The following is a 27,446-nucleotide window of genomic DNA, read 5'->3' as shown; positions in this document are numbered from 1 at the left end:
ATGGCGGGAGTTGGCAGTTGTGTTTGATTAGTTTCGCTTTATTTATACAAAAAAGACGAACAAAAACTTGAAATGAGGGAATTTTTTAAAACTCAATCAAAAAAAAAAGAGACAATGTCTGTTTGCAAATCCGAGACATTACGATCTAGAAAGTATGTGAAAACTTCTCCTGGAATGTAACCGACGTTAGTATGTTATTATGGATGATAACGACTACCAATTGTCAAAATTTCAGCTTTTCAGTTATTTCTAACAAATATTAGGTTTTAAAATTTTATCCCTTAGTTTTGGATGTTACTGTATATAAAAATGACATTATTTTTGCACCAACCTAATATTTTACACAATTTTTTTGATATTCAAAATCACAGTTTTTGATTTTGTATAAGCATATGCATATGAAATTAGTAATACACACGGACGAAAAAAACGCTTTTGATAATCACAGATTTCAAGGTAGTTCTACTAAAATAGCCATATTTTTCAAACCAAAGCACTTCAAGTCTTCAAATTACTACTGTTTTGTTCGGAAATGAATATGCTTTCAAATGAATTAATAAATATGAATGTACATTATATATTTTAAGAGTTTTAAGCAAATAAAGTGATAAAAATGTGAACGTCATAAAATGGCGTTTTTGGTAAGGTTTTGTAATGATTCTCCCTGTTTTCTAAAGGCCCGTACCATGATTGTATGAAGAATTTTGTCATGAAATTTGGGAACCAATCAGAAGAGGTGTTAATCTTAATACCGTCAAGTGTCCGAAATATTTTTGACCATTTCTTTTTTTGTTGTGTTAAAAATAAGACTTTAATATGACGAGTATCGAACATTTTGAAAAAAAATTTCATCGGACACCCACTAGTAAGTAAATCATTCTTTTTACTATCTTTATCAATTAAAAGTATTATTCTATGTTGAGTAGAACCATGGTAATTGATAATAATTTAAAAGGACCTACACGAAAAAAAAGTTTCTATTTCTTGAATTTGGTCAAATTAAGTTAGCATTTAGTAGCAGCAGGAGCTGTAGTATTAGTCATAGCACAGTATAAACAACACGCGTTCTTTAATTTTTATTCACGAATGAATTAAGAAAAACATGAAAATATGAATATAAATGTTCTGATATGTTTAATTAGAGCTATTTTGTTATCAGAATAACATTAGTTTAGAACAATTCGGTTTTCAGAATGTATAATAACAACAATCCCAACCAATTCGGCATTATGAATCCATTATAATTTCTCACATTTCTGGTCAAATTTAAAAACATGGTTAAAAAATAAAATAAACTGTTGTAGATATATAGCTTGCATGCACTTTTATTCATTTCATTAGTTTTGAACAGCGAATTAAAACAATGTTTTACTGCGAACAGCTACAAATGTTTTTTTCAAAATCAAAAGATGTATGAAAATCTCGTTTGTATTACTATACACATAGATTTGAAAAAGTTGTCAAAAAACAAATATAGAACAAATAAATGTTATCAAAGGCAAGATAAGTTACTTTTCTGCCTAACTGGATATGTTTTTAGTGTTTATATTTAATGTAACATGTTTATTCAGCTCGAAAAACAGTGTTTACCAATGTATTCGAAAATTTAAAAATGGCGTCCGACTCTTTCTCTGAGGCGGTAAGTTTGGGAAAATGAGTTATAAATAAAAAACCAGACAAAATACTGTTAGAAACTCCCTCAATATATATTACCGTGACATAGGCGGATATATATTCGGCGGGTTTTTAACAATATTTTGTCTAGTTTTTTTTATTTTTAACTCATTTTCCCAAACTTATTGCGTGAAAGAGATAGTCGGCCGCTATTTTTAACTTTCGACTACATCGGTAAGCACTGTATGTTTTTCGAACTGAATAAACATGTTACATTAAATAAAAACACTAAAAACATATCCAGTTAGGTAGAAAAGTAACTTATCTTGCCTTTGATAACATTTATTTGTTATGTATTTGCTTTTTGATAACTTTTTTGAATCTATGTGTACATAGTAGAAAAAAAATAAGTAGAAAAATAAGTAGAAAAAAATAATGGGGTTTGTTAATACAATTATTAATTATTATTATTAATTATTAAGCGAAAGGTATTTTTACCACCTGCTCCAGCATAGTATAAACGGCCTATGGAATAAACACCTTCAACCTCAAAAATAGAAATCAACAAATTTATGGAATTTTCTTCAAAATTTTGTAACATAGTTTCTTATTAAATTAAAACTAAATATAACATTTGCTGACTTATTTACCTGTCGAATACACACATATATATATAACTTTCTAAAACACTCTTTAACCCTAACAATAACACTAAGTTCGAGTGGCAAGCCCCCCCCCCCCTCCAACAAAATACCTCTGTAAGCCACATACAAGCATCTAAAACAAACAAACAAAAAATAGATCCTTCCTTAAAGAAAAATGCACATAAAAATAAATTGGTTAACTGTCCTAAAATGCTAGAATGGCCTGGAAATGGTGAATTATTTTACATTGAATTTTTGTGAAACTAACCGTCCCCCTCTAATATTGTTTTGTTGTTTTTGTTTCTGTCAAGTCTTCAGTATGTTCACACATAATTTTCATTAGCCCTACAATTAATTCAAAGTTTGAATGGCAACTCTCCCCATATTCTCATTGCATAGAAACCCTCTTAAAACCACACATAATCATCTTAAAAAAAATGAAACAAAAAGCATACAGGATTTATCTCCCATAAACCCCCCCAGTTAACTGTCCTAAAAACGCTAGAATGACTTGTAATGGGGAATTATTTTACATTAAATTCTAAAATAATTTGTTTATCTTTCATTAAAATTTTTCATGGCATTTCATACATAATTGCCTAAAAAGGTAGAATCACATTTTGGAGGGGTGGTCAGAAGGGGTCGGGTGGGGTAAAACAGAAGGTGTTAATCTACAATAATACCAACGAAATATTGCAATATATTCATTTTTAAATGGTCCTATGTTTAGATTTAAGTTTCTCCAACTTCTTTTCTGTTTATGGATACATGGCATTTTTTAAAGGAATTGCAGCATATTTATGCACATTTACTGCAGATTATTTGGAAACCATGAAATTTTGGAGATTTTCAGTCGCATATTCTGATTCCTAGTACAAAAATACACTTGTATGGTAAATTTCATTGCTTAGTCTTGTGTTTTAACAAAGATATGACAGTTTTACTGAAAAAGTAGTGTAAAAAATGTGACGAAACGCATATGGTCTTAAAGAGGGGCAAATATACAAACGTGTGAGACACAAAAATAGTCATAACTTCCTTAATTTTAATCAGATTTTTAAAATTTAAAAAGATTCTTTCTTAGCTCATCAAGCTCTTTCTATGTATACCAATATTGAAATATTTTAAGCTATTTCAATTTTTTCATGTGTATTGTTAATGAAATGAATTCCCTATTTAAAAACTCACTAAATGAATAAACAAAAAAGTGGAATGTTGATTGATCGAATAAAAAAAATAATACATTATTGAGTGATTTGCAATGGTTACTTTGCACTTTTTATGTTTTTTATTGATAAAGACAAAATAAAAAAAAATAACTTCAATGAAGAGTTTGTTTTTTATTAAAAGAAAATATCCCAAATCAATTTTATCTGTAAAGTATTTGCTTTGTGCAAATGAATTGAATTTTGTCATTTGAATTTCAAAATCATCAAACAAAAGTTATCGTGTTTCTGAATTTTTGAAAGAACAAAAGTGAAGGAACCGATTTGCCTTGTCACTACTTCTGGTAGCGCTATGCCAAAAGTTTTTAAACTAAATATGCAAATGGAGTATAGCTTTTACTGTACATATATATATATGTATATATATATATATATATATATAAAGCTGAATGTCTGTGTGTGTGTCTGGTCATGAATAGGCTCCTATATGGTTGACTATTTTAAAAAACTGATTACATATAATGATAGAAGATGTATTGAGACACAGGAATGGGTATGTTTGATCTGGCAGACTGGTGGTTCGTAAAAATTGTGAGGTCTGTGTTTGCGCCTGGCCCCCAAAGTATGGAAATAAAAAAAAAAAAAAAAAAAAAAAAAACGTTTACAAGTGTTTTTGATATAGATGTATATAAGAATACTTTGATAAGTATGTTTCAACTTAAATAGGGATGGTATAACAAAATTGTGGGGTCTGTGTTCGCACCTGTACTCCATGGAAATATGGCACAAACTTTAACAAAGACTTTTCATATCTATTTGCGTAAGTATACTTTGATAATTATGTTTCAGTTTGAAGAAATATGGTATAATAAAATTAGGGGGTGTTCGTTCGCGCCTGACCTCCAAAGAATGTAAATATGTCACAAAGTTTAACAAGGTTTTTTAAAAGAGGTGAGGGTCCACAATAACACCTTAACTTTAATCTTAATTCATGTTAGCTTTTATTTATTGTTTTGAGTTGAATCATATTGTGTCGAATAAATTCACCTCATAAATTCATGTTCTTATTAAAGTGAAAGCCAAAAAAAAGACAAATTTTGCATCACTGTTTTTTTTCGTTCTCCACTTACACATGGCATTCTTTCGAAAATAGATAAATAATAAAAAACAAGACCGTTACTTGTTATCGTGTCAAAAGAAGGAAAAAATCCTGCTCACGTGATTACGTGTCTTTTTAAAAACATTTACATAACCTTTTTATTTTTATTTATATATCTGTTTAAGCCTTTTTTGTCAGTGTACTAGAAGGAATTCAGTTGATTACAACCCTTTCTGCATGTTCTTTACATTACAATAGTGCAACCCTGAATCCGACAGTGCAATACTACACCGTTCAATACTGTAAAACTGAAATGAAGCTGTTCTGCTTGAAAAGGGCGCCATTTTCTTCTTATTCATATTTATATCGATGCTTTGCTTTAAAAAATTAAAGTAATTACGTGTTTACTTTTTTAATATCCCATCTTGCTGTTTCGGATTATTTTACTAAAGTAAGTAAAACTTCATTATTTTTCAAAACTGTTTTTGTTTCTTTGTTTTTCGATATTTTGTCGATATTATTTAGTAAGAGTGTTTAGCAGAAAAGCCAACAAGCAACTATCCAAACAAATAAATATACAAGAAATAAATGTAACTATAGTCAATAAAATTCAGTTCATATATTTTTTGTTTTGAAATAGTTTTTAATGCTCTTTACTTGAAATAATTTCAGCGAACCGAAATTAAAACGAAATTTGAGGCGGTAACTACTTAAATGAATTTTTATATAAACTACACATGCCATAATCGAATATTCTTCAAGCACAAAATAACAGAAAACATTAAAATATGTTTATAAATATTCCTTATGTTGACGGAACTCTCTTAAATTGTTAACACAGAATGCTCAGGTGCACCTCATTCAAATTGAAAACGGGGCTCTCCATTTCAAAGTCGCTGCCATGTTGATTTTATTTTTAAACCGGTTTGTGAATTAAAAAAAAAATTTTTTTTTTTACAAACTACTCAAAAATACAAACCAATGAATTTTTCTAGCATAAAAGTAACTTTTATTGACTATGGTAACATTTATTTCTTGTATATTTATATTATTATATATATAACATTTTCTCTTTGTAAGGAAACATCATTTTGTTGGTCACTCTTGGCTTCGAATGGAAACAAAGTTGATATAAAAAAAAAAATATATTTTCGAGAAAATTATCTTTACTTTCATCATATTTTGCTGAGGGTAAAATTTTTGAGTATCAAAACCTATCTCTTTATAACCCCCTTCTTTTCATAACCTATCATACTTTCATCAATCACAGTCCATTTTCTGTAGGCTGTTTTTGAACCCAGTCAACGACGGGTACTTCTGCTAGTATATATATATATATATATATATATATATATATATATAATGTAGTTGAAAATATTTTGATGTATTATTGAATTAAGTAAGCCTAATGTGTTTTGATATAGTTTGAATAAATGTAAAAACTATTGCATCTATTTATTTAGATAATTTTGGATCAATTTCTCAATTCTGGATTTTTAATTGAATTTCAGCTTGATCTGTGGAGTAAAAAGTTGAGTGATGCTGAAAGTGAGGAGGCCGAGTCTTCAGACAGCGAATCTGAAGAAAGTGTTTATTCAGGATTAGAAGAGGAGGATGAAAGTTCTGAGGTAAGTGGAACCGACCATTTCCCCTTTGTGTTCTTAATGTACAACCGGTGGCAAATTTGTTAGGTGTCACAAGCCAATTTACTTGAGAGTGTCAAAACAGATAATATAATCAAATTCCTTTCAACTTTATTTCATTTATCTTTTGGATCATTTGGTTCTTGTCAAATATTTGCACTATATTAACAACAGAATAAACGGAAAATCTGTATGATGTATGTACCCATGATGAAATGAAAATATATTCCAAAAAATGACATAAATTGATCAAGTAATTTTATTTTTAAATAAGAAAATCAAAGTTTATGAGTAACGGAAGAGATTGTTTTACCTGCCATTTTGAAAATGATTTAAAAAAAAAAAAAAAGAAAAATAATCCACCATGATTCAAACTTGCTAAATTTGTTATAATGCCTATGGATTCTCATTAATCACTAAAAAATGATTTTCTTTATAAAAATGACAATTTTTAGAATATGATATTCAAATTACTGTAATTTTTTACACATTTGGTGTAGGCAATATTGTGTATTTCTATCAGGGTTGCAAACAGGATCAATCCCCTAAAGATTCTGAAAATTCTTGGTATGACATTAAAAACCTCCAGTGGTGAGGTCCATTTGGAGATTGTAGGAAATATGAAATTGTTTCTGAGTTACTATTGATCCCAGGTAAACTTTGTCCTGGAATGATAATACCTGTTATATATCTGCTGTTACCAGATCAGGCTGCCTGAAAATACTGGCTCCTGACCAAAAATACATCAAACATTGATGTTTTCTTTTTCTTTGCTAGACTTAATCATGTTCTGCAAAGTTAAAAACAAAAATGACAGTCAAAAAAACAATCAAACCAAACACCTTGAATAAATATTTAAACATACAATGAACTTGAGATATAAAACCTTTTCCAAAATCACTATTCGGCATTGTCACGCAAGAATGATTGATAGGCAATAAAACCAACCAACCAATCCAAAAATTCTAACTCTGACAATTTCCAAATATTTCTTATGTTTAAAATCCTCTCATAATCAGATTGATTATAAAATATGACCTTTTTTAAAAAAAATTTTCATTGACGTTTCACCCGAAACAAAGCTCGGAGACGCTTAGTCATAAGGGGCTACTATTTGGGACCAGATTTGCAGATATACTATTTATGGTGTTGGTCCACGAGATGTCTGTTCACATTACACTTGAATTTCTGCATGTCAGTACAGTCAGGGAAGCAGGGGCCTGGGAGGGAATTCCAAAGTACAAGAGTTCATGGGAAAAAGCTGTTCGAGTAGAAGGCTTTATGGCATCTAGGGATCTCTACAGTGTAGGGGTGGGATTTTGCTGCTTGTCGGGTTTGTCAGGAGTATTGAGGAGGTACTAGTACTCGGAATTCGTCAGAGCACTTGCCATTGAAATACTTTTAAAACAGGCATAAGGATGCCACATTTCGGTGATGCGACAGAGGTTGGAGTTTAGTTGATAGTTCAGGATCTATTAGGTTGACGACTCTTTTTTTTTTTTTTTTTTTGACCCTGTCCAAGAGCAAGAGACTAGTGGCTGATGCACCAGTCCAGATGTGGTAACAATACTCCCTGCATGGAGAAACTGTAGCCTTGTAGAGATACAGGATACTCTCAGGTGTCAGTAGCCTTCTAGCATGGTAAAGAGAGTCCACCTTCTTCACAGCAGCCTAAAATAAAAAAAAACAAACTGGCTCCTAATATAAGTTTGACTCATAGCAAAATCTCCTCATTTCTTTGCATATAAAAAAGTAGTCCTATGAAAAAAAAAGTCCACTTGTCAATATGGTGGGTTTAATATAGAGTTTTAAGTTGTTTATCACAAAAGTAATTAAAGTTGGAAACTTATTGAATGAAATACTAAAATTGAAGTAAAAAAAAAACAAACTCAAGAAGGATGTGTTTCTGTAGAGAAATATCCCATCTATATAATAGTGTTCCTTCTTTAGTTAGTCCTTATCTTGCGCTTTGAAAAACGTCCAATACAATTTTTTTAGGCCTAATTGCTTCAAAACAAAAAAAAAACAAGACAAATTTGTTTAACTTCCGTCATTAATATTGTCACTCCATTCACCGCCTAATTTGTTCTACTCTCAATGCAATCTTATTTATTTATTTTTTTTAGACATTCAAAGTCGACTATCATGTACATGCCACCACTGTGTATATGCAAATGGTATCGGTTATTCAGTGAATTTATTGTAAGCCATTAGTTTAAGGCTTCAGATCTAACTACGCTGACGTTATACAAATGCGATGCATGTCACCACGTGAATTCTTCTAAACGAACAATTTTTTTTTATTTGTATTGGATTATTTGGATATGGATTAATTGGATATGGATTATTTGGATATGGATTAATTGGATATGGATTATTTCGATATTAATTGTTTTGTTGGGAATTATCTTGTGCGAATGCAAATGTGAAATAAAAAAAGTAAAATAAAATAAAAATGATTTTTAATTCAGTATTAAAACAAGCTAAAATAAACATGTTTTGTTTTCCCCCTAGGATGAAAGTGAGGAGACTGGAAAGGAAGAAACTGCGTCTGGAGATGAGGATGATGAGGATAAGGAATTGGAAGAAATAGCTTTTGTCAATGGAACAACGGAAAGTGATGATAATGAAAATGAACACGAGGAGGAGGAGGAGGGAGAAGAGGAAGAAGAGGAAGACAAAATAGAATTTGGTCAACCCGGTGAAGAAGAATCTCAAAAGGTTTCCAACTTGGAGATATCCGTGAAGGATGCTGTAGAGGAATTGAATGAAAAGACAAGAGTTGTGGATGAATATGATGAGGATTCTTCTGATGAAGAGGTAATTTGGGAATTTTGCTATTTTTCTGTTTTTATTTTATTTTTATTTTATTTTATTTTTTTTTATCCTTTGGGATTGAATTCATCAGTCATAAAATATCTATTGTGCCAACTTCTACCTGTTGGGTGAGTAATTTTCAAATATTTGTTAAACTTTTGGGAATTTCCAAATATTTATGAAACTCTCTTGGGATGTCATAATAGACTCTCTTACATTTGACTTGAAAAGAATCATGTTGTAATCCTTTGGTAAGTAGCTTTGTGATATTTTGTTCCTCAGATGTGATACTCTAGGGAAGAAACTTTGTTCATGGAAGTTGTACTTGGCTTTTGGTAAAGGGGAGAGATATGAAAAAAAATTAAAAATTACAATTTTGAATATTTTTCGTTCTCTTAATTTGCCATATATTTTTTTATGCAACCAATGATGATTCTTAACTGTTCAATTGAACATATTTTTCGTTTTCAAAATTTGCCATATATTTTTTTATGCAACCAATGATGATGCTTAACTGTTCAATTGAACTTATTTTTGTGCAGGATATAAGAAATACTGTTGGCAACATTCCCATGCAATGGTACAATGATTATGAACATATTGGCTATGATCTTGATGGATGTAAAATCAAGAAACCGCAGAAAGGGGATGAATTGGATAACTTCCTCAACAAAATGGATGATCCAAATTATTGGTAAGTCATTGGATTGTGGAGGATAATGAATTTTCACTATTTAAAAATTTTGGATTGGGTGCTTCATTTTAGTAGATACCAGTGTGTTACTATTGCTTGCCGGAGTGAGTAATTTGGTTTGTCTGCATGTTGGGGGATGTTTCTTGAAGGGTTATTACGTCCTGGCATAGCACACCAACTCCCCAGGTATTAAACACACTAAAAATGATAGTCACATTCCTTTATCTCAAGAGGTTGATATGTTGTCTGTTATGTTTGCTTGATGAATGTTCTATTTGAGTTCTTGACATTATTGCTGGCAGGGTTTTCATCGTTATTCTCTTCTGAGAATTATCTACACTTTGATCTTTGTTGCTGGAATTAAACACTGTATAAAATGAGTGAACAACACGTATTTATAAAAATATATTTTTTATCTTAACATCTGAAGAAGCATTTTAAGAAATAGAACCATTGAGCTGACACTATCCATCTGTTGCTGATAAAGATTAGATCCCAACTGCTCGGGACAGTCTTTTTTTAACATTTTGTGACAGACTTGAAATCTAAGTTCCAACTGAATTACAAGTCCTCCCTCGTGATGAAAAACAAGAGAGAGGGATAGGTACATATTAAACACAAGGAAACTGAGTGATTGTTATTTCACAAGCCTCAGATAAGTTCACTGGGTTGATTACTTTTGACATTTTTGATTGTCTTCACCCTCAAATTCATAATGTAAACAACTGTCAGCTCCAGATAAATCTACTCCGATTGATAACATTCTGAAGTTGCCATGTTTTTATAACACTTTTTTTCAACCCTATTTTGTCTCCACAAAAGGAAGTTTGTTGTCTTAAAAGGACAAAGAAGGTCAGGTATAAGGCTTTTAAACATGGGAAGCTCTATCTCGCTCAAAAAAAGGCTCCAAACTAGTGTTTGAATGATTAACTTTTTGGGGCATCGACAAAATTTTTTAACTTAATTTGCAATTCTAAAAACTAGGGATTTCGAAAATTAGGAACAATTCAGAATAATTTTTGTCTATCAAAGTTAAAAAATGAACATAATTTTTTTAGGGTCCAATGCTATTTAGGTTTGTTGGCACATAAGAATATTTTATATAGTATGTATGTATGTATATATATATATATATAATTAAAATCTCATTGTGTATTTTTCCTGAAGAACTTGAGTCCATAGAGGAAAGATCATACAAATATCCGTTGTTCTTTGAAAGAAACTTTTTTGTAATTGTACCAAAGTTTTTTTGTTTTCAAAAAATGATTAGTAATTGGAATGTAACATAATATTGTTTACTTATATTTTACAAGTGAGTAGAAAAAAAAAATTAGGTTATTTAAATTCTACACATTACTGCGCTTGTTGAGGATACCAGAAAGATTTGTCCATTCCATTGGATGCTGATTGCTCAAAGATTGGTGTTAAAGTTTGTCACCGTTTACATTCATATTTGATGTTGAAATTTCACTTTGCTGTTCCTTCCATAAAAATTATCTTGTTTGATAAGCTGCTTGTTCTTTTTTGAAATGGTAGGGAGAGGTGTATAATTCTATATTATGTTTCTCCTAGCCTGTCTTTTCATTCTTCTTACAAGAAAAGGATTCCCTTTTCTTGTAAGAAGAACTTTAGATAAATGAGATTAGGAAAGACCAAGATTCAAACTTTGTAAATAGATTCAGAAATGGAATGTAGAATTCAATTTAATATAAAATAGTTTAGATATGTTGTTTGTAAGAAGAATTTAATTGTTCAATTCTTTTTATGAAAACTGAATTAAAATCAGGTCAGCTAGAAAATAATGAACAATGCAATTTAAATATGTTGAAAAATAGGTTAAGAAAAAATAGATTAGTGAGAATTTTTGTCTGCAGAAATGGTTTGGGAACATGTGCCAAACCACGTATGTTTAGGCCATGTGAGTTCCCCATGTGAGTGGGTCACATTGAGAGCCATACATGACGTCATGGCAGAAAGGCAGATTCTCAATATAGTTTGCTAGTTTTAGTGAGATTAGGCAGAGAGAGAGAGACACAGTCGAGTCGGTGGTTGGAGACAGAGCTTACATGGTCAGAGGAGGGTCCCTTTGGAAGCGAAGGGAGAACGTTTAACATGTAGAAACAACTTTGAATTCCTGGGTGTCATCATTTTGACCAGTCAAATGGAATAAAAGAACATCTCATATTTTTGTAACTGTCGTCTTCGTGTTGTCATTCCGCAAATTAAAAATAATGTGTAATCATCTTATATGAACTTGTTCCCACTCATCCATCCTAAGTAATGTGTCCCCTTTCCATCCTAAGTAATGACTCCCCTCGTGTGTTAAAGAAATTGATCACCCTCTCTCCTTTCTAATATATGTGTTAAGAAGAAACATCACAGAACGGTATAACTGTCTCTCTCTCTCTCCACTCATCAATATGAATGTCCCCATCCTATTTCTTAAATATGACACAACACTATGCAAAAATTCCACTTTTGCTCAGATACTACTGGGCCAATCTGACTAAAATTTTGTGTGGGTATTTCTTATAAGATGCAGTGAAGTAAGTATTATGATATCCATTTCGTACACAGTTAGGGATTATTTATCACAATAGTCTGTTATATTTCTCTTAGTCTGTCTGCCATTCTACTTTTTCTTGGAAATGACTGGGCTGATCTGATTGAAATGTTGTATGGACCTCTGTTATAAGATGCATCAAACTAAATATTATAGTATTTGATGCACAGTTAGAGATTGGTATTTAATGTAAATGTGAGCACAAATTTAACCATATTCAACCATCAATTTGGCATAAGCCACTTAGTCCAAGTCGATAAGTATTAACTTTCCTATTTTTAACAGGCAAAAAGTTTTATATATATATATATATATATATATATATATATAAAAAAAAAAAATCTTATTGAAAATTTATTCAAATTTAAAAATAAAACATAAACCAGCGAGGAAAGTATACAAAATTTTAATTATCTGACAAGGAGTACAAACAAACAAGAAAGACCTTCTGCGGAGTTTCAAAAAATGCATAAGCGGAAATAGGTTTGCAGAATATATAATAAATTTTGCAAGTTAATGCATTAAAAGAAACTACAAATATGAATTTAATCCTACTTGCTTCAAAAAAGTTATTAAGCAGTTAGTGACAGTTTATAAGTATTCAAAGAGATTAAGAAAGCAGGAACCGGGGGGAGAGAAAAAAGGATGGATATATATATATATATATATATATATATATAATTATAATTATGATGTATTAGCATATTACAGCAATTAAATCTTTTCCTATGAATCACTTTTAAGTTTTTATATATTAGCTTGAATATTCATTCCTCCAAAACATGTGGAGGAAGTCGTAATTTATAGGATAATTTTTAAGAATTAAATTGTCCAGAAATTGATTGAAATGAATAAAAATCATATTTTTCTTTTCAGTTTTCATTCAAATTATATTATGCACCTGTGAAATTAAGTTTATACTTTTGTTTTCCATCAAAAAATATTTTGGTCAAGATTTGTCTTGAGCAGTTCATAAAATTTATTCTTTATAATTGAAGACATTTTTTCATATGATCAGGAGATCAACTTTTCCATTTAATTTTACAACAATGTGAACTGTTATTTGATTCCAAATGACAAAAAAATCACTTAAAAAAATTTTTTTTTTCAGGCGAACTGTTGTCAATAAGCTTACTGGTCAGAAAGTCATTCTCTCAGATGAAGATGTTGACATTATCAAACGTGTTCAACTTGGTAAGCATCCTGATAGGAACGAAGATCCTTATAAGGTAAAGAATTTTTTTTCTTTTTTTTTATATTTCTGTTGTATCATGAGAGGGTTGAGATCATATCTATGAGATCATCACTTTCTTGCCACATTGTTCATCACATGATGTAGCTACTGGTTAGTTTAACTTGACGTTTCCATTTTAAATCTTATTTTCATAAACCCAACATATAATCATGTGATATTTCTTCTTGAGTATTTAATAAGGATCTGAACTTTTAATTCTGTTGTCATATTTACAACCACACCAAATTAAGGTTATGAGGTGATGCTATTAAAGATGGTGAAGGGAGACAAGAAAATACATTTCTGTTTGCAATTCTTTCGATCTTTTAGCAAAATTTGAGAAATTTGCCTTTGTCTTGTGACTGGTGGAAGCAATTAATTTTTAGATTGCAATTCTCAACCTTTGTGCATTAGTGAAGTGTGTAAATATCTCTACTGGACTGTAAAAAGCTGAATATTGAATGTAGTAGCAAGTCCTGGGACCATATACCAGAAAGAACGATTGGAAATACACCATCCACTATGATGATGCATACCTAGGAAATGGATCTATCAAACCTGACCTAGTGATATGACCCATTATAGAGAAAGCAGTGATCCTAGTAGAAGTTAGTATAACCAATGATGCTGGGTTAAGCAGAGCTGAGAGGGAAAAGATAACGGTTTTATGTGTGACATAATAAAAAAAAAACTTGAATCTTAGCAAGATCTTTATCATTCCAATAATTATAGGAACAATCGGACTCGTAAAAAACGATTTCAAAACCTACCTTGGAAAATATACTCCGTGAACCACGTGCAAGAGGAATACAAACAATTACACTTAAAAGGGACCAATGTTTTTTAAAAGATTTCTCAGTTGGAATGTACTAGATGGTGGATGAATGTCTGGCATCTGGGAGGATGAGCCATCCTTAGCTATAACAAAATTAGAAGTAAAAATAAAAAAACGATTGAACGAATGCATCTACAATGTATGACGCCATCAGTTGGGTATGTTGGGTTTTACTTTTGTATACTTTTCTTACATCCCTGTCAGTTACATTATACAAAGAAATCGGGTAAGTCTTGGCTCAATCATTTTCTGTAATATAACAGTCATAATCTCAATTCTTCATCCTTCTCCACTGTTCTGAATTGACCACTATACAGCTTCTTCCAACCTTAGTAGAACCAGATTGATGGCTTTTCTCGTGAATTTGTTTCATAGATGCCATTCTCAATAGCTTTGCCATTCAAAGATACTTTTGTAAGTTTTCATAACAAAATAAAAGTTTTTACATACATGCAGTGTTTATATGTGCTTTCCACTTCTTTATAGAAATAAACCTTGTTTCATGAAAAAGGAGGCATAAAGAGATGTTTGCTGAGAGTTTTCTTCAAGGTTTTATTTAGAGGGAATTGACTTGGGAGGGGGGAGAGAGAGACCTGTTCTCTTAGCTAATTATTTACTTAACTTCTTAACTAAACTGAAATGAGTGATGCATAGACAGACATCAAAGTAACATTTCATTCAAAACAAAAACGGGTTTCTTGTAACGATGACTGATTCTACACATGCGTCAGATGACGTCATGACCTGATTTACTTTAAATAGTTGAAAAACCGAACACATTTCGTCTACGTTGCTTTAGTGCAGTTGATTAGCGCGTTTGTTCATTATCTAAATGTTTTGGGTTCGAATTGTGGTGTGAGATGTTTGATTTTTTTTTAATTTAAATATTGAACCCTGTGTTATTTAAACCATTTTTCACGTAACGTTCGTTTTCCTGTTTTTTCTTTGTTTTTTTTTTTACTTTGCTTATTCTTAGCGGTATCCCAAAACACTCGGGTATCCACCGATTCTTTTTAAATTTTAATATCGAAACAGACTTATTTAAGCCATTTTTCACGTGTTCGTTTTTCTGTTTTCATTGTTTGTTTGCCTTACGTTAGATTTTTTTGTGTGTTTTTTTTTTTAATGTTTTGATTCCCCCCCCCCCCCCATCCTTAATTAAAATGTTGAATGCTTACATCGTCATCTTCAAACATCTTTCACTAACTCATTCTGGCTGGCCGATTTTATTTTTAAACTTTGCCTCGGGGCTTCGGGTTCGATCCTACCCCCCCCATCCCGGTTTCTTTTTTATTTAACACCACACACACCTACAAACACCCGGGCAACGCCGGGTACCCCTGCTAGTCTATAATATAAAGCACAGTTGTATGTGTATGTATGTCCAGCTTAAACTAAAAAAAACAACAAAATGAATACCTACAAAGTTGGTATTTTCTTGATCGGCATCACCCCAATGAATATAATCTAAAATTTATTTATCTATTCATTTTTTTTTTACCTTAAACTGGTGCAGATTTCATCAAAGGTGGAAGGTCGGTTTTCCAGCCAGATTATGGGTTAACTAAAGGGAAATGACTGATATTTTTTTTTTTTTTGTGTCTTGAAAATAATTTTTTTTTTTTTTTTTTTTTTTTCAATAATTTTTGTTCAATCCACGTTTTATTGTTCTGCTAATTTCTTTGATTTCCTTGTAGTTTATTTATTGCCAACAAATCCTTTCTTTTTATTTTAACAGCCATGGATTGATTTCTTCTCATATGAAACAATGATTCACCCGCTCAGTAACCGACCTCCTGACAAGAGGAGTTTTATTCCTTCAAAATGGGAACGACTCAAGGTAAGTTATTTCTTCTTAATCTGTCGAGTTAGAGTACTTATAGGGACAGTTAGAATCCTAAAAGATCTCGTTTGGAGTCTCTTTGGCCAGAAGATTAGTTGGCCAAAACGTGGTGAGACGACAACTATGAAAGTAAGTAATTACTGAGGATACAGTTAAGAGACTCGGCATTCCTATCCCGTAGCGGTTAACAACCTGATGAAGGTCAGAGTTATAGTTGTCTGCAACGTTGTGAAAACAGCTATAAAAGATGAGGATAATAGTCTGCAAATAAAATATACAAATTACTCATCTCAAAAGAATTCCAATAATGAAATAATATCTACCACATGTTAAGTCGTTAGTCGTTAAACCAATAAACTAGTGCAATTCCAAAAGATGTTTACAATTAAAATTCTGGGATATCAAAATTAGTATCACAGAATTACATTTTTATTTATATTAAACATTTTAAAATGTTATTACTAGTGTTATTTATTGTGGGTTGTTGGCTTTTATTAAAGATAGCTTTAAGTATTTTTAAAAACTAGCATCATTATGTAAAATTTTTTTGTGTTAACTAAAATTTGTTTTTAATCAGTATAATCCAGCAGTAATTTAACTGGTTATTTTTATCTTTATTTTTCTATTGTGCAGGTTGGTCAGCTTGTTCATTCCATAAAAATGGGATGGTTGAAACCAAAGAAGAAGAAAAAGAAGGATCCTGATGATGAAGAGAAAAACAAAACATTTTTCATGTTATGGAAAGACAATGACATGGTAAGTTCTCCTTTGTATTCGTGGACCACTGTTATTAACTGAAAGGTATTTATGCACATCACCAGCATTGTAGAGACTTAAAAAGAGACTTTGTTGGTTTAGTCACATTCTTTGATATCCTGGAGAATAAGAACATTGAGAACAAGCATAGGTCTGGTATTTGGGCCCCGTCACTTTTTGTGTTCTATCTTGGAACTGGAAATAACTGAAGTATGCCAACTGCTGATCGGTTGGAATGGACCGCCTTGATGCAAGATGTAGGGAATTTATTTGGAGTCAGCATCAGGAGTTAAGTGTTGTTGCCATTCATCTTTCATCATCAACCATTACACCCAGTTGTGTGTTGGGCAGCATTAATCTTCTTTAGTTAAGAAATAAATCTTGAAAATTAAGGAATGCAAGTGATTAGTTATGAATTTTGAGTTAAGAAATTGTTTATATGAACAAGAGGGAGAAAAAAAAACATGAGATCTCACTTTATAGCACTATTGGACACAAATTCTTTGATCTCATTAAATTATTCGTGAGCACCTTCTCATGCATGTGACAGCAATTTTTTGCTAATCCCCCGATGCACCCCCAACAGAGAATATTGTTGGGGCTACTCAGGCATTTTTTTTTTTTTTTTGCAGGCCAGGGCGCTGGCTTTTAAAATCCCACTTTCCACTCTTGTGTCATACCTTCCTACCATGGGAGGAAGATAAGCATAGTGCAGTGCCAAGAAGTCCAAGATGACTGGAAACAATGCTGGAATAAGCAGAGAAAGACTAGCATTATTTCAGTTTTCCTTTTAAACTAGAACCAGAGTTCAGCAGTCTACCTTACTATTTAAATGATAACTCAAGAATATTAATGAAAGTCCAGCAGAAACTCAAGATTTTTAGCTTAAGATTCAGAGGCCACAATACTATTTCCATGTTTTAATGTAAAATAACCTATAATAAATGCAAGTCAACATTTAATGATGCTAAGACTAAGCTTCTTTGTTTTAACAATTACAAGAAACCTTCCTAACCAATGATTACTATGATTAATAATATTACCCGACAACTCTTCATCCAAACTCCTCGGCTTAACATTTACAGGCAACATGAATTGGAACAAATACATTGAAGACTTCTGCACAGAAGATGGGCTCCCTCTACCATGCTAGAAAATTACTCGTGCCTGACAGTAATCTGTATCTCTACAAAGCCACCATTTTCCCATGCATCTACCACTAGTTGCTCTTGGACAGGGTCCAAAAAAGTCTCCGATCTTATGGGTCTCAAACTATCAACCAAGATCCCACCTCTGTCTCATCGCCCCAATGTTGTATCCGTCTGCCTGTTTTACAAATACTTTAATGGAATGTGCTCTGATGAACTCATAGCAGTTGTGCCTCCTTAACGTAAATACATCTGGCAAACATCAAAATTCCACCCCTTCATGATGGAGGCCCTGAGATGCCCAAAAGCCTTCTGCTCTAATAGTTTCTTCCCCTGGAACTGCTAGACTTTGGAATTTCCTCCCTCTTTCCCTACTGTACTGACATGCAGAAATTTAAATGTCATGTGATATGTTTTAAAATAGTACCCCCCATCCCTACCCATGTGACAATATGCCTTGCTTAGGTTAAATAAGAGAAAAAAAAACTCTGAAAAATAGGTGCCATGCTGTAAAACAGACGAATTGGTTTCTCGTGTTATTTCAACATTAAATAACCCCAAAAGGGTTGATATGTTGTAAAACAGATTGATTTAAACAAGTCCTTTTTAGCATTTCTGAAATCCTTCTCCTTCAAATTATTTTTTTCATTTTTATTTATTTTCAGAGTGAAATGGACAGACGGTTTCGGCATCATATTCCTGCTCCTAAGTTAGCCTTACCTGGTCATGGGGAGTCTTACAACCCACCACCGGAGTATCTGTTTACTCCTGAGGAGGAAAAGAAATGGGAAGAGAAGGAGCCATATGAGAGGAGAATAAAGCTAAAGCCACAAAAATACTCATCTTTGCGTGCTGTACCGGGTTATTCAAACTTCACAAAGGAAAGATTTGAACGATGCCTTGATCTTTATCTCTGTCCGAGGAAGAAGATAATGAAAGTAAGATCATCTCGTTTCTTCTTTTCGAGCAGAATATTGGATAAGTCTATTAAAATGTTGGTGTTGCTTTGCAAAAGAAAGTTTGGGTTTTGTCCAAAATTTTCCTTATATTAAAAAAACAAAAATCTGTATTTTGTTCCTATCTGAAATGAAATATTTTTAAAAAAATCTTGTAAATTGATCAAGTAGTTTTATTTTTAAATAAGAAAATTTTATGAGTATCAGAGAACTGACAATCTCACCCGCCATTTTGAAAAACGTCAAGAAACAAAGGGTGATAACTTAATAATTCATACTTAGATTTATGTTGTAATGCTTACAAATTCACATTAATTGCTTAAAATTTTCTTTATAAAAATAAAACTACTTGATCAACTAACGTGATTATTTCAAGCGGAGATTAGAAACTGTTTTGTCACCAATTAAGAACTCTTACTACCAAGTAAGAAAAATCTATAATGCTTATATCGACGACATAAAGAGATCTATACATTTATGCTATATGGGAGTCTGTGACATCCTTTACTAGATTGACGATAAAATTTATATTAAATAAGTTTTAATTTTATAATTAAAAATTAATTTCTTTCTGAATTTTTGAGATGAGGATTGATAATCTGTATTATTTGGATTATTCGCACTACTGTTCTCATCTCCAGTGTTATTTTCACAATGTTTCACTTGATGCAACTTCTTTCTACAACTTCTTTTCTAAAAAATAAATAAATAAAAAAATACAAATAATCAAAAAGTAACAAAACCTTAGATTAACTGAAAATATTTTATTTTTTTATTTTTTGTTGCAAATTATTTATCAACAAAAATTTTTTTTTTCTTTTTTTCTTTGAGAAATTTTTACTTTTTTAACTGTAAATTGTTAGGTGTAAGTAAAAGTTTTTTTTCTTTTTTCACAACTTTTTTTCAGTAAAATTTTTTTTGAGGGTTCCATATAATACATTTTTTTAAAGAAAATATGAAAATGTTCACGAAAAGCGTAAATTGTTAGATGAAAGTACAGAAAAAAAAAATTAGTTTTTTCATGAAAACTTTGTATATATATATATATATATATATATATATATATATAATTTTTTTATATCTCAAGCTGTTCATGTATTCTTGCTTGTTTTGCTTCCTTCCATATCCTCTCGCAATGGTTCGTTGTCAGGTGATGGAATCCTTCTCCTCCTACTTTGTTATAAGCCCTACAACAGTCGGATATGACTAGTTCCCGGCAGAATATATTTGTTTATTATTGGAATGATTCCTTTTGCATGTTTTTTTCAGAGTAGCCATTTGGAACGCTCACAAATGTACATAAAAAAATTGATTTAGCATTTAAACATTTGATCACTTAGCTTAAATTTAAACATTTGATCACTTAGCTTAAATTTAAACATTTGATCACTTAGCTTAAATTTAAACATTTGATCACTTAGCTTAAACCAATGATTGCCCAATCTATGCTTGACGGGAATTCCCGAGAATCTGGGTCAAATTATGCAAAAGTACCCTGTTTTGAATTTACATATTTTCAAAGATTTTATTTTATTACTTCTAAATTTTAGATGGACCAGAATTGCTTTTGAATTTCTAAACCTTCTCTAAATATATTTTGTTTCATATACATCAACTAAAAATGTTGCTAATAACGTAGCATGAATCTGGATGTGAATTCTTTTACTTATATTTTTATATATTCATTATTTTTTTTTTACTTATATTTTTATGTATTCATGATTTTTTTACTTATATTTTTATGTATTCATAATTTTTATATATTCATATTTTTATATATTCATATTTTTATATATTCATATTTTTATATATTCATATTTTTTTTTACTTATATTTTTATATATTCATTATTTTTTTTTTACTTATATTTTTATATATTCATTATTTTTTTTTTACTTATATTTTTATATATTCATTATTTTTTTTTTACTTATATTTTTATATATTCATTATTTTTTTTTTACTTATATTTTTATGTATTCATAATTTTTTTACTTATATTTTTATGTATTCATAATTTTTTTACTTATATTTTTATGTATTCATAATTTTTTTACTTATATTTTTATGTATTCATAATTTTTATATATTCATATTTTTATATATTCATATTTTTATATATTCTTTTTTTTTTTTTCGCCAGGTGAAAGATTTGGATCCACATGATTTGTTGCCACAGTTGCCGAAACCAAAAGATTTACAACCATTTCCCACGACACAATCGATTGTAAGTTTTACCCAATTTTTTGTTTTTTTTAATATCTTCCTCCTCTATCAATTTTGAAATTGGCTTTCTTTTCCAACAGATTTAAAACAAAAAAATCAACTAAAAGAAATAGTACTTATCATCTGGGTTGAAATGCTGAACATCTTAACCTTTACAAAAAATCATTAAAAAAATCGTTTGTTTGTTATCGTTGGTTTATTATAAAACAAAAAATATTTAAATATTAATGTTAATTTGAACAAAAAATCATAAAAAGAAAAAAAATCATTGAAATTTTTAAAATTTGCTTATTGATGTAAAATTAAATATTCATGAAACTAAAATTTTAAAAGATTAAAATTTAAAAAATTTGTTGTAAATGAAATTTAAAAAATTTTAATCTTCTAAAACTTTGTAAAGTACGTAAACAATGTGAAACCTATTGGACATATCTAGTTAAGAAACTCCTTACTGAGAAAAAAGGATCTACCAAAATGCAAATCTAAATACCAACTCAGAATGAAACACATTCTGTTAGCTCATCAAAAATGAAACACATTCTGTTAGCTCATCAAAAATAAGACAAACATATTTCAATAGAAGAGACTTAATGGAAATCTTTGGATGAATAAATATGAAATAGGTGAATTCTTCACATAAATCAAAATGATTGGCCATAAAATAAATATGTACACAAATGAAATAACCCAAAAGAAATTGATATACGAAATAAATAGGTAAATAAGAAAAAAACATCTAAATGTTTAACAAAAAAAGATTCTTTTACAAACAATACAGTAACAAAAAAAAAAAAATCTTTTTTTTTTTTTTTGTTCCAAACAGTATAACTATTTAGATTCAGCATAAAATAACTTGGAAAAAAAATACAAAATCAGTCAATCTTAAATTTCAAGTTATTCTATTTTTCAATTTATGCACAATGATGCAAGAAATAAACATTTTTTTTTTAAAATTTTTTTTCCCAGACATATTTCTATGATAAGCATTTTTGATGAAAGAACAAACATCACAAAATTTTACATTATACTAGACCTAGGTGGTGATGAACGGTTTCATCAGTATTTGTTATATTATTAATAGGGCTGTGACAACAGCATATTCTTTTCATTGTTTTGACTCTCGAATATATATCCGATACAGACACAATTAATCAACTGAGAACAACATCACTCAACAATAAAAACATACAAGATATCAATGGATATATACCTGAGAATCAATACAAGGAAAAGAATATGCTGTTGTCATAGCCCTAATTATTAAATACTTACTTGTAAAACTCTGTTATCTTGCTTGTCCCCTGCTTTTCATTTGTACATGAATGTTTTAGTTAGTGAAAAGTCAAATGATAAAAAAAAGAATTGTTTTTTGCCTTATAGGTTTATAAAGGTCATAAAAATATGGTCCGCTGTATTTCTGTACATTCAAAAGGACAATGGTTGGTTTCGGGTAAGTTTTGATTACAATAAAAATCTATAGATTTTCTGTTCGGTAGTGTTTTTATGATTTTTATATGAATATTTGAGTCTTATGTCTAGATACATAATGAGTGAGAACACTGGCAAAGCAGTTTTGTATTTAATTTGTTTTTATTTACATTTTTGATGGAGGATGTATAGTGTGTATAAAGCTCTTTGTAAATAAAGAAATGGAGCACTGTATGAGTGATGGTCAATGTTTGTATAGAGCATTGTTAAATATTGCTTGTTCCAGTGGCCTGATGGATAAAGCTATTGACTATCAACTCTATGGTTGTTGGTTCAGTCCTGGGTGTGGGTCTAGCCACACTGAAGAGCTGTTTTGTCTGTGGATGACTACATATCTATTAATAAATAGTAATTCTGGTGGAATTTTGTTTGTAATGTTAATCCTGTGAATTCTTTATTTATATAATAGTGCTCAGTAACAAGTAGAGCTGTGCATTTATGTACTATAAGTTTATTTATATAAACTATATAATATATAAGGTTTTATTTATGTAAAAATTTTGGCTACATGTTTGCAGATGCTTCAGCTATACCTTTACAAGTTAGAAAAACATTTCTTACAAGGCATAAAAATGGTTAAACAAAATGTTTTTATAAACTTTAAAAATTTAGGTACAAGATTTAATTTGAAATTTGTCAATTTTCAAAGGGTACTTTTATAAACTTTGCAAAGTAATGTATAAAAATTTAAATTGAATCTAAAAAATTACTTTGGATTTATTTTGTATTATGTACATTTTGTTGCACTTTAAAAAAAATTTTTTAGTTGAAAATTAGATATCTATATCATTAATTGCTAAATAATAGATATTTTTTTTTTTTTTTTTGTTAAGCTAGTACTTAAGATAAAAATCCTTAGTAACTGCAGCAAATGTAATTTTGATTTTCAAATTTTGTCATCTTTCGAATTAAAGAAGTATAAAATCCTAAAAGGACAATAATCTTGAGGTGGTATTTTTTTGTGTTACTTTCATTAAGGATCGAACCATAAATCTCCAGAAATATGTAAATTACAATTGAATTTACCAAGTACTTTATCCACTACATCATGAGTCCATTAAAATACAATTGCAACTAGTCATTGTTGACGGAACAAGAAAAGATTACCCCCACCGTGGATTAAATAAAGAGTTCCATTTAAAATTTTGTGCAGATTCTTTGAGTTTGGCAGAAAGATTCCCAGATTCAACCAGATACACTTGAAGAAGATCAGAGATTATATCGATTGAAACATTGCATGAATAAAACTAAAGATGAGAGCAGTAGTATGAATAATTCAAATAATCAATCCTCCTCTCAAAACTTCAGAAACATAAAAAAATACATACTTGTGTACTTTCACAAAGTCTTTAAATATTTTCTACAAAAGAAAAGAATAAATATTAGAATCACATTTCTCTATTCCTCACTATGAGATGTATTACTTGTTACAATATCAGTTCTTTTATGAACATCAAAGTTTTAAATGATTCTAAGCATCTTTCACCTTTTCTTTTTTTAGGCTCTGATGATTGTACAATTAAAGTGTGGGAGATTTCTACAGGTCGTTGTGTCAAAACGATATCCGTGGATGGCGTTGTTAAAAGTGTTGCATGGAATCCCAACCCTTCGTTATGTCTGGTGGCTGCGGTTGTGTAAGTTTAGACCTTTTTTTTATTTTTCTATTTGAAGCTGCTTGTGCAATATAACAGGACTTCAAGTAAATATATTTCAGATAAGACCACTGTTATGTACTTGCATGTCATGTTGAAATTAGTAAAAGAAATTTCAAAAGTTATGAAAAACGATTGAGCAGAAAAATAATTACAAGTAAAAATAAAATTATACAGTTTTATCATATTTGATAATGTTGAAGACTTAAAATCCAGGGGAGGTAACTGCACTTTGATTTTGACAAAATGATTGAAATCAGTCATTTCGAGAAAGAAAATAACAGAGCATTAATATCTGGATCTTCTACTTGATCATTTTTTGAATTTTTACTAATTTCGACATGACATGTAAGTATGTAATAGTGTTTTAATTAAAATGCATTTATTTGAAATCCCATTATATTGCACAAGCACCGATTGAAATATATACAATGATGAGTATATGTGCATTTGTGTTTTTGTAAAAAAAAAAAAAAAAAAAAATATGTATATAATGCATCTCAGATTTACCACCTCTGAAGGAATAGATTTAACATGACACCATATCGACTTTAATTAACATTACCTTCTTTCAGGGTGCACCTTTGTTATCATTACACAAATAGTTTGTAAAGAAAATATACATACACATAAGGATGTTTTAATTTCTTTTTTAACTCTGGCCAATATGGGCAAATACAGTCTTTTAAAAACCGCTGTCCTACTCTTGATAACTCTTTTTACAATCCTATCTTTTGTCATTAGTTTTCAACAGTTAACATTATCACACAGTTCTTGTCTTGCTCACAAAATCTTTACTAGGATTACTGGATTAGTTGTAAGCGAAATATGCACATTCTCAGAGTATCAAAGAAAGTGAGAAAGATATCACTGAGACATCTACTTTTTTTTTTTTTTTTTTTCGGTTTAGGCTTTGAATACCATCTTATTCTGAATATTTGGTGAAAGTTTACTTTGTAATGTGAAGCATCTTCATATCGGGTTGTGACCCAACCAGCCACAATGGTAAGAAATTACCCCAGAGGAGGGTTTAAGGAAAGCTGAATTAGAGCTGTGGCTGAAAATTGCCCAAAAAGGGGTCCAACAAAAGATGAATTATAACCTTTTTATTTTAATGGCAGGTCTTGAATAACAGCAGATAACCCTGCCAGCTAGAAAGAGAGATGGCGTGGTTGCTGATATGAAGTACATTTTTCTTTGTAATGGAAATAAAAAAGTTGAAAATATGGAACGTTACTGTAAAAGTGATTATTTGAAGATCACTAGCCGATTGTTTGGCTAAAAATTTGACCTGGAGGTCAATGACTGAAGCAGTCTGGTGCATGAGAAAATTGTTGATGAGAATTTTTTTGCCTTCATGTTTCATCTTAACCGGTGGAGGTCGAGTCTTCATACAACGTTATAGGTTTTTTGAACCCCCTAACCCCTGTACAGAGAATTATCTACTAGACACCATCTTTGAGTGTGTTTGGTCTCTTTATACAAGACAACCTGACATGAGTTTTCACCTTACGAGTAAATTCTGACTAGAATAACATAATTTTCAAAGCCTAAATGTGATCCCCTCGACACAGCTATACACTGGCTCATACAAATTATGGTGCACCTTCTCCAAGTGATATTACATCATGTAACAGCACTTAGCTGGATACTCCACCAGACCTGACAGATTTTTGTCATTGAATCCATTCCCTGTAAAATGCACTATGGCAAAAAGCAATTATTTTATTTTATTTTTTTTATAATTTGAAAATCATTAAAGTTGACATTCTGTTGTGGGTGCATACATTATACATTTTTTTTTATTTTTGTTCTTTAATATGAAGAATTCTGGACAAGAACTAAAGTCTTTTGTCTGCCCATGGCTACTCACCTCCCTGGACCATACATGGAATCCTTGTTTGTCTTATAAATTTTCGGAAATCGATTATTTTGATTGCTAAATTTTCACTATTTCTCATGTTTAATACTGGATCTCTGAATATTATTGCTATTATTTTATGTTTTTGATAAACAAAAAAATAACGCCTATGACAGCATTTATTATAATTCATGTTACTCTATTTTAAAAATGAAAAAATTATTCTAAAACAATACAAAACAAAGATTGAAAAAAAATTTCTTTATTAATTTTTTAGTGACCAAAATCTTTTATTAATCAACCCTGGCATCCTTGACAAACTGATTGTATCCAATACTGATGAACTATTGCGTTCCTGTGAGGCTCGGGATACAAACATAGATGGGAATGATGATGAAACTGCAAGTATGTATACTGAATACACATTTAACCATATTCAACCATCAATTTAACATAAAGCACTCATTCTAAGTCGGTAGTCTATAACTTTTATCCATTTTTAACGGGCTAAAAAGTTGGACAATGTAAGGAATAAGGAGCCTGATCAACTTCACTGCGAAGAAAGAAAAAAGTACACTTTTCCCTTGATATTGATTTGACCATAACCTTTGGAGTTCACACACATTGGCTCTGTAAACAAATATCACGACAAGAAAGCTTAAAAGCAAGCAAAAGTATTTTGTATGGGCATGAATTTTCATCTAGTTTGCTTCCGGTGTGAAATATACATAGATGGGAAAGAAAAAAAAAGAGAAAAGATGTTTTCTTGTTAAATCAGATCATCTGGTGTATGTGGATGGTATCATCTGCGATCAACAAGATTTTTTTTAAGGATCTATATCTAAAATTAAAATTAAAATTTCTGTGTGTTTGGTTTGTGAGAATTCTGTTTTCCTTTTATTTTGCATGATACACTCTTTGAATTGTTTATATCCAGTTTTGAATGTTGTATGCAAGCAATAGAAAAGTAGGTTTATTTTTTAATGTTTAATTTTTTTTTTTTTTTTTTTTTTTTTTGGTGATGTGTATATTTTTTAAGGTGTTTAGAGGTTGGTGTGGAGGTGAAAAGAATTTATAAGAGCACAAAATTCTTATATCTCTGTTTAATCTCCTAGTCTGTGTATTTATGAATCTACTTATATATATATATATATATATATATATATATATATATATAAATTCAATTTATTTTGAACTGACTTTTTGG

The 27,446-nt window shown here is 30.4% G+C and overlaps 1 protein-coding gene across 1 annotated transcript in view; it reads left to right on the top strand.

The window, feature by feature from the left end:
- The window catches only part of LOC145254907 (ribosome biogenesis protein bop1-B-like), a 46,110-nt gene that overhangs the window by 4,302 nt on the left and 14,362 nt on the right, over positions 1-27,446 (top strand). The window contains exons 2-12 of the mRNA XM_080113848.1: positions 6,035-6,151; positions 8,681-8,986; positions 9,526-9,677; positions 13,352-13,469; positions 16,048-16,149; positions 16,786-16,908; positions 18,722-18,994; positions 21,156-21,239; positions 22,619-22,688; positions 24,228-24,360; positions 26,517-26,644. Of these exons, the coding sequence (XP_079969974.1) occupies positions 6,035-6,151; positions 8,681-8,986; positions 9,526-9,677; positions 13,352-13,469; positions 16,048-16,149; positions 16,786-16,908; positions 18,722-18,994; positions 21,156-21,239; positions 22,619-22,688; positions 24,228-24,360; positions 26,517-26,644 (1,606 nt within the window). The remainder of the gene's footprint in view (positions 1-6,034; positions 6,152-8,680; positions 8,987-9,525; positions 9,678-13,351; positions 13,470-16,047; positions 16,150-16,785; positions 16,909-18,721; positions 18,995-21,155; positions 21,240-22,618; positions 22,689-24,227; positions 24,361-26,516; positions 26,645-27,446) is intronic.

The sequence above is a fragment of the Euprymna scolopes genome, chromosome 30 (assembly GCF_053919585.1).
Source record: "Euprymna scolopes isolate OS-2025 chromosome 30, ASM5391958v1, whole genome shotgun sequence".
Lineage (NCBI taxonomy): Eukaryota > Metazoa > Mollusca > Cephalopoda > Sepiida > Sepiolidae > Euprymna > Euprymna scolopes.
The sequence above is the reverse complement of the archived record's forward strand: the minus strand, read 5'-3'. Positions and strand labels throughout refer to the sequence as shown.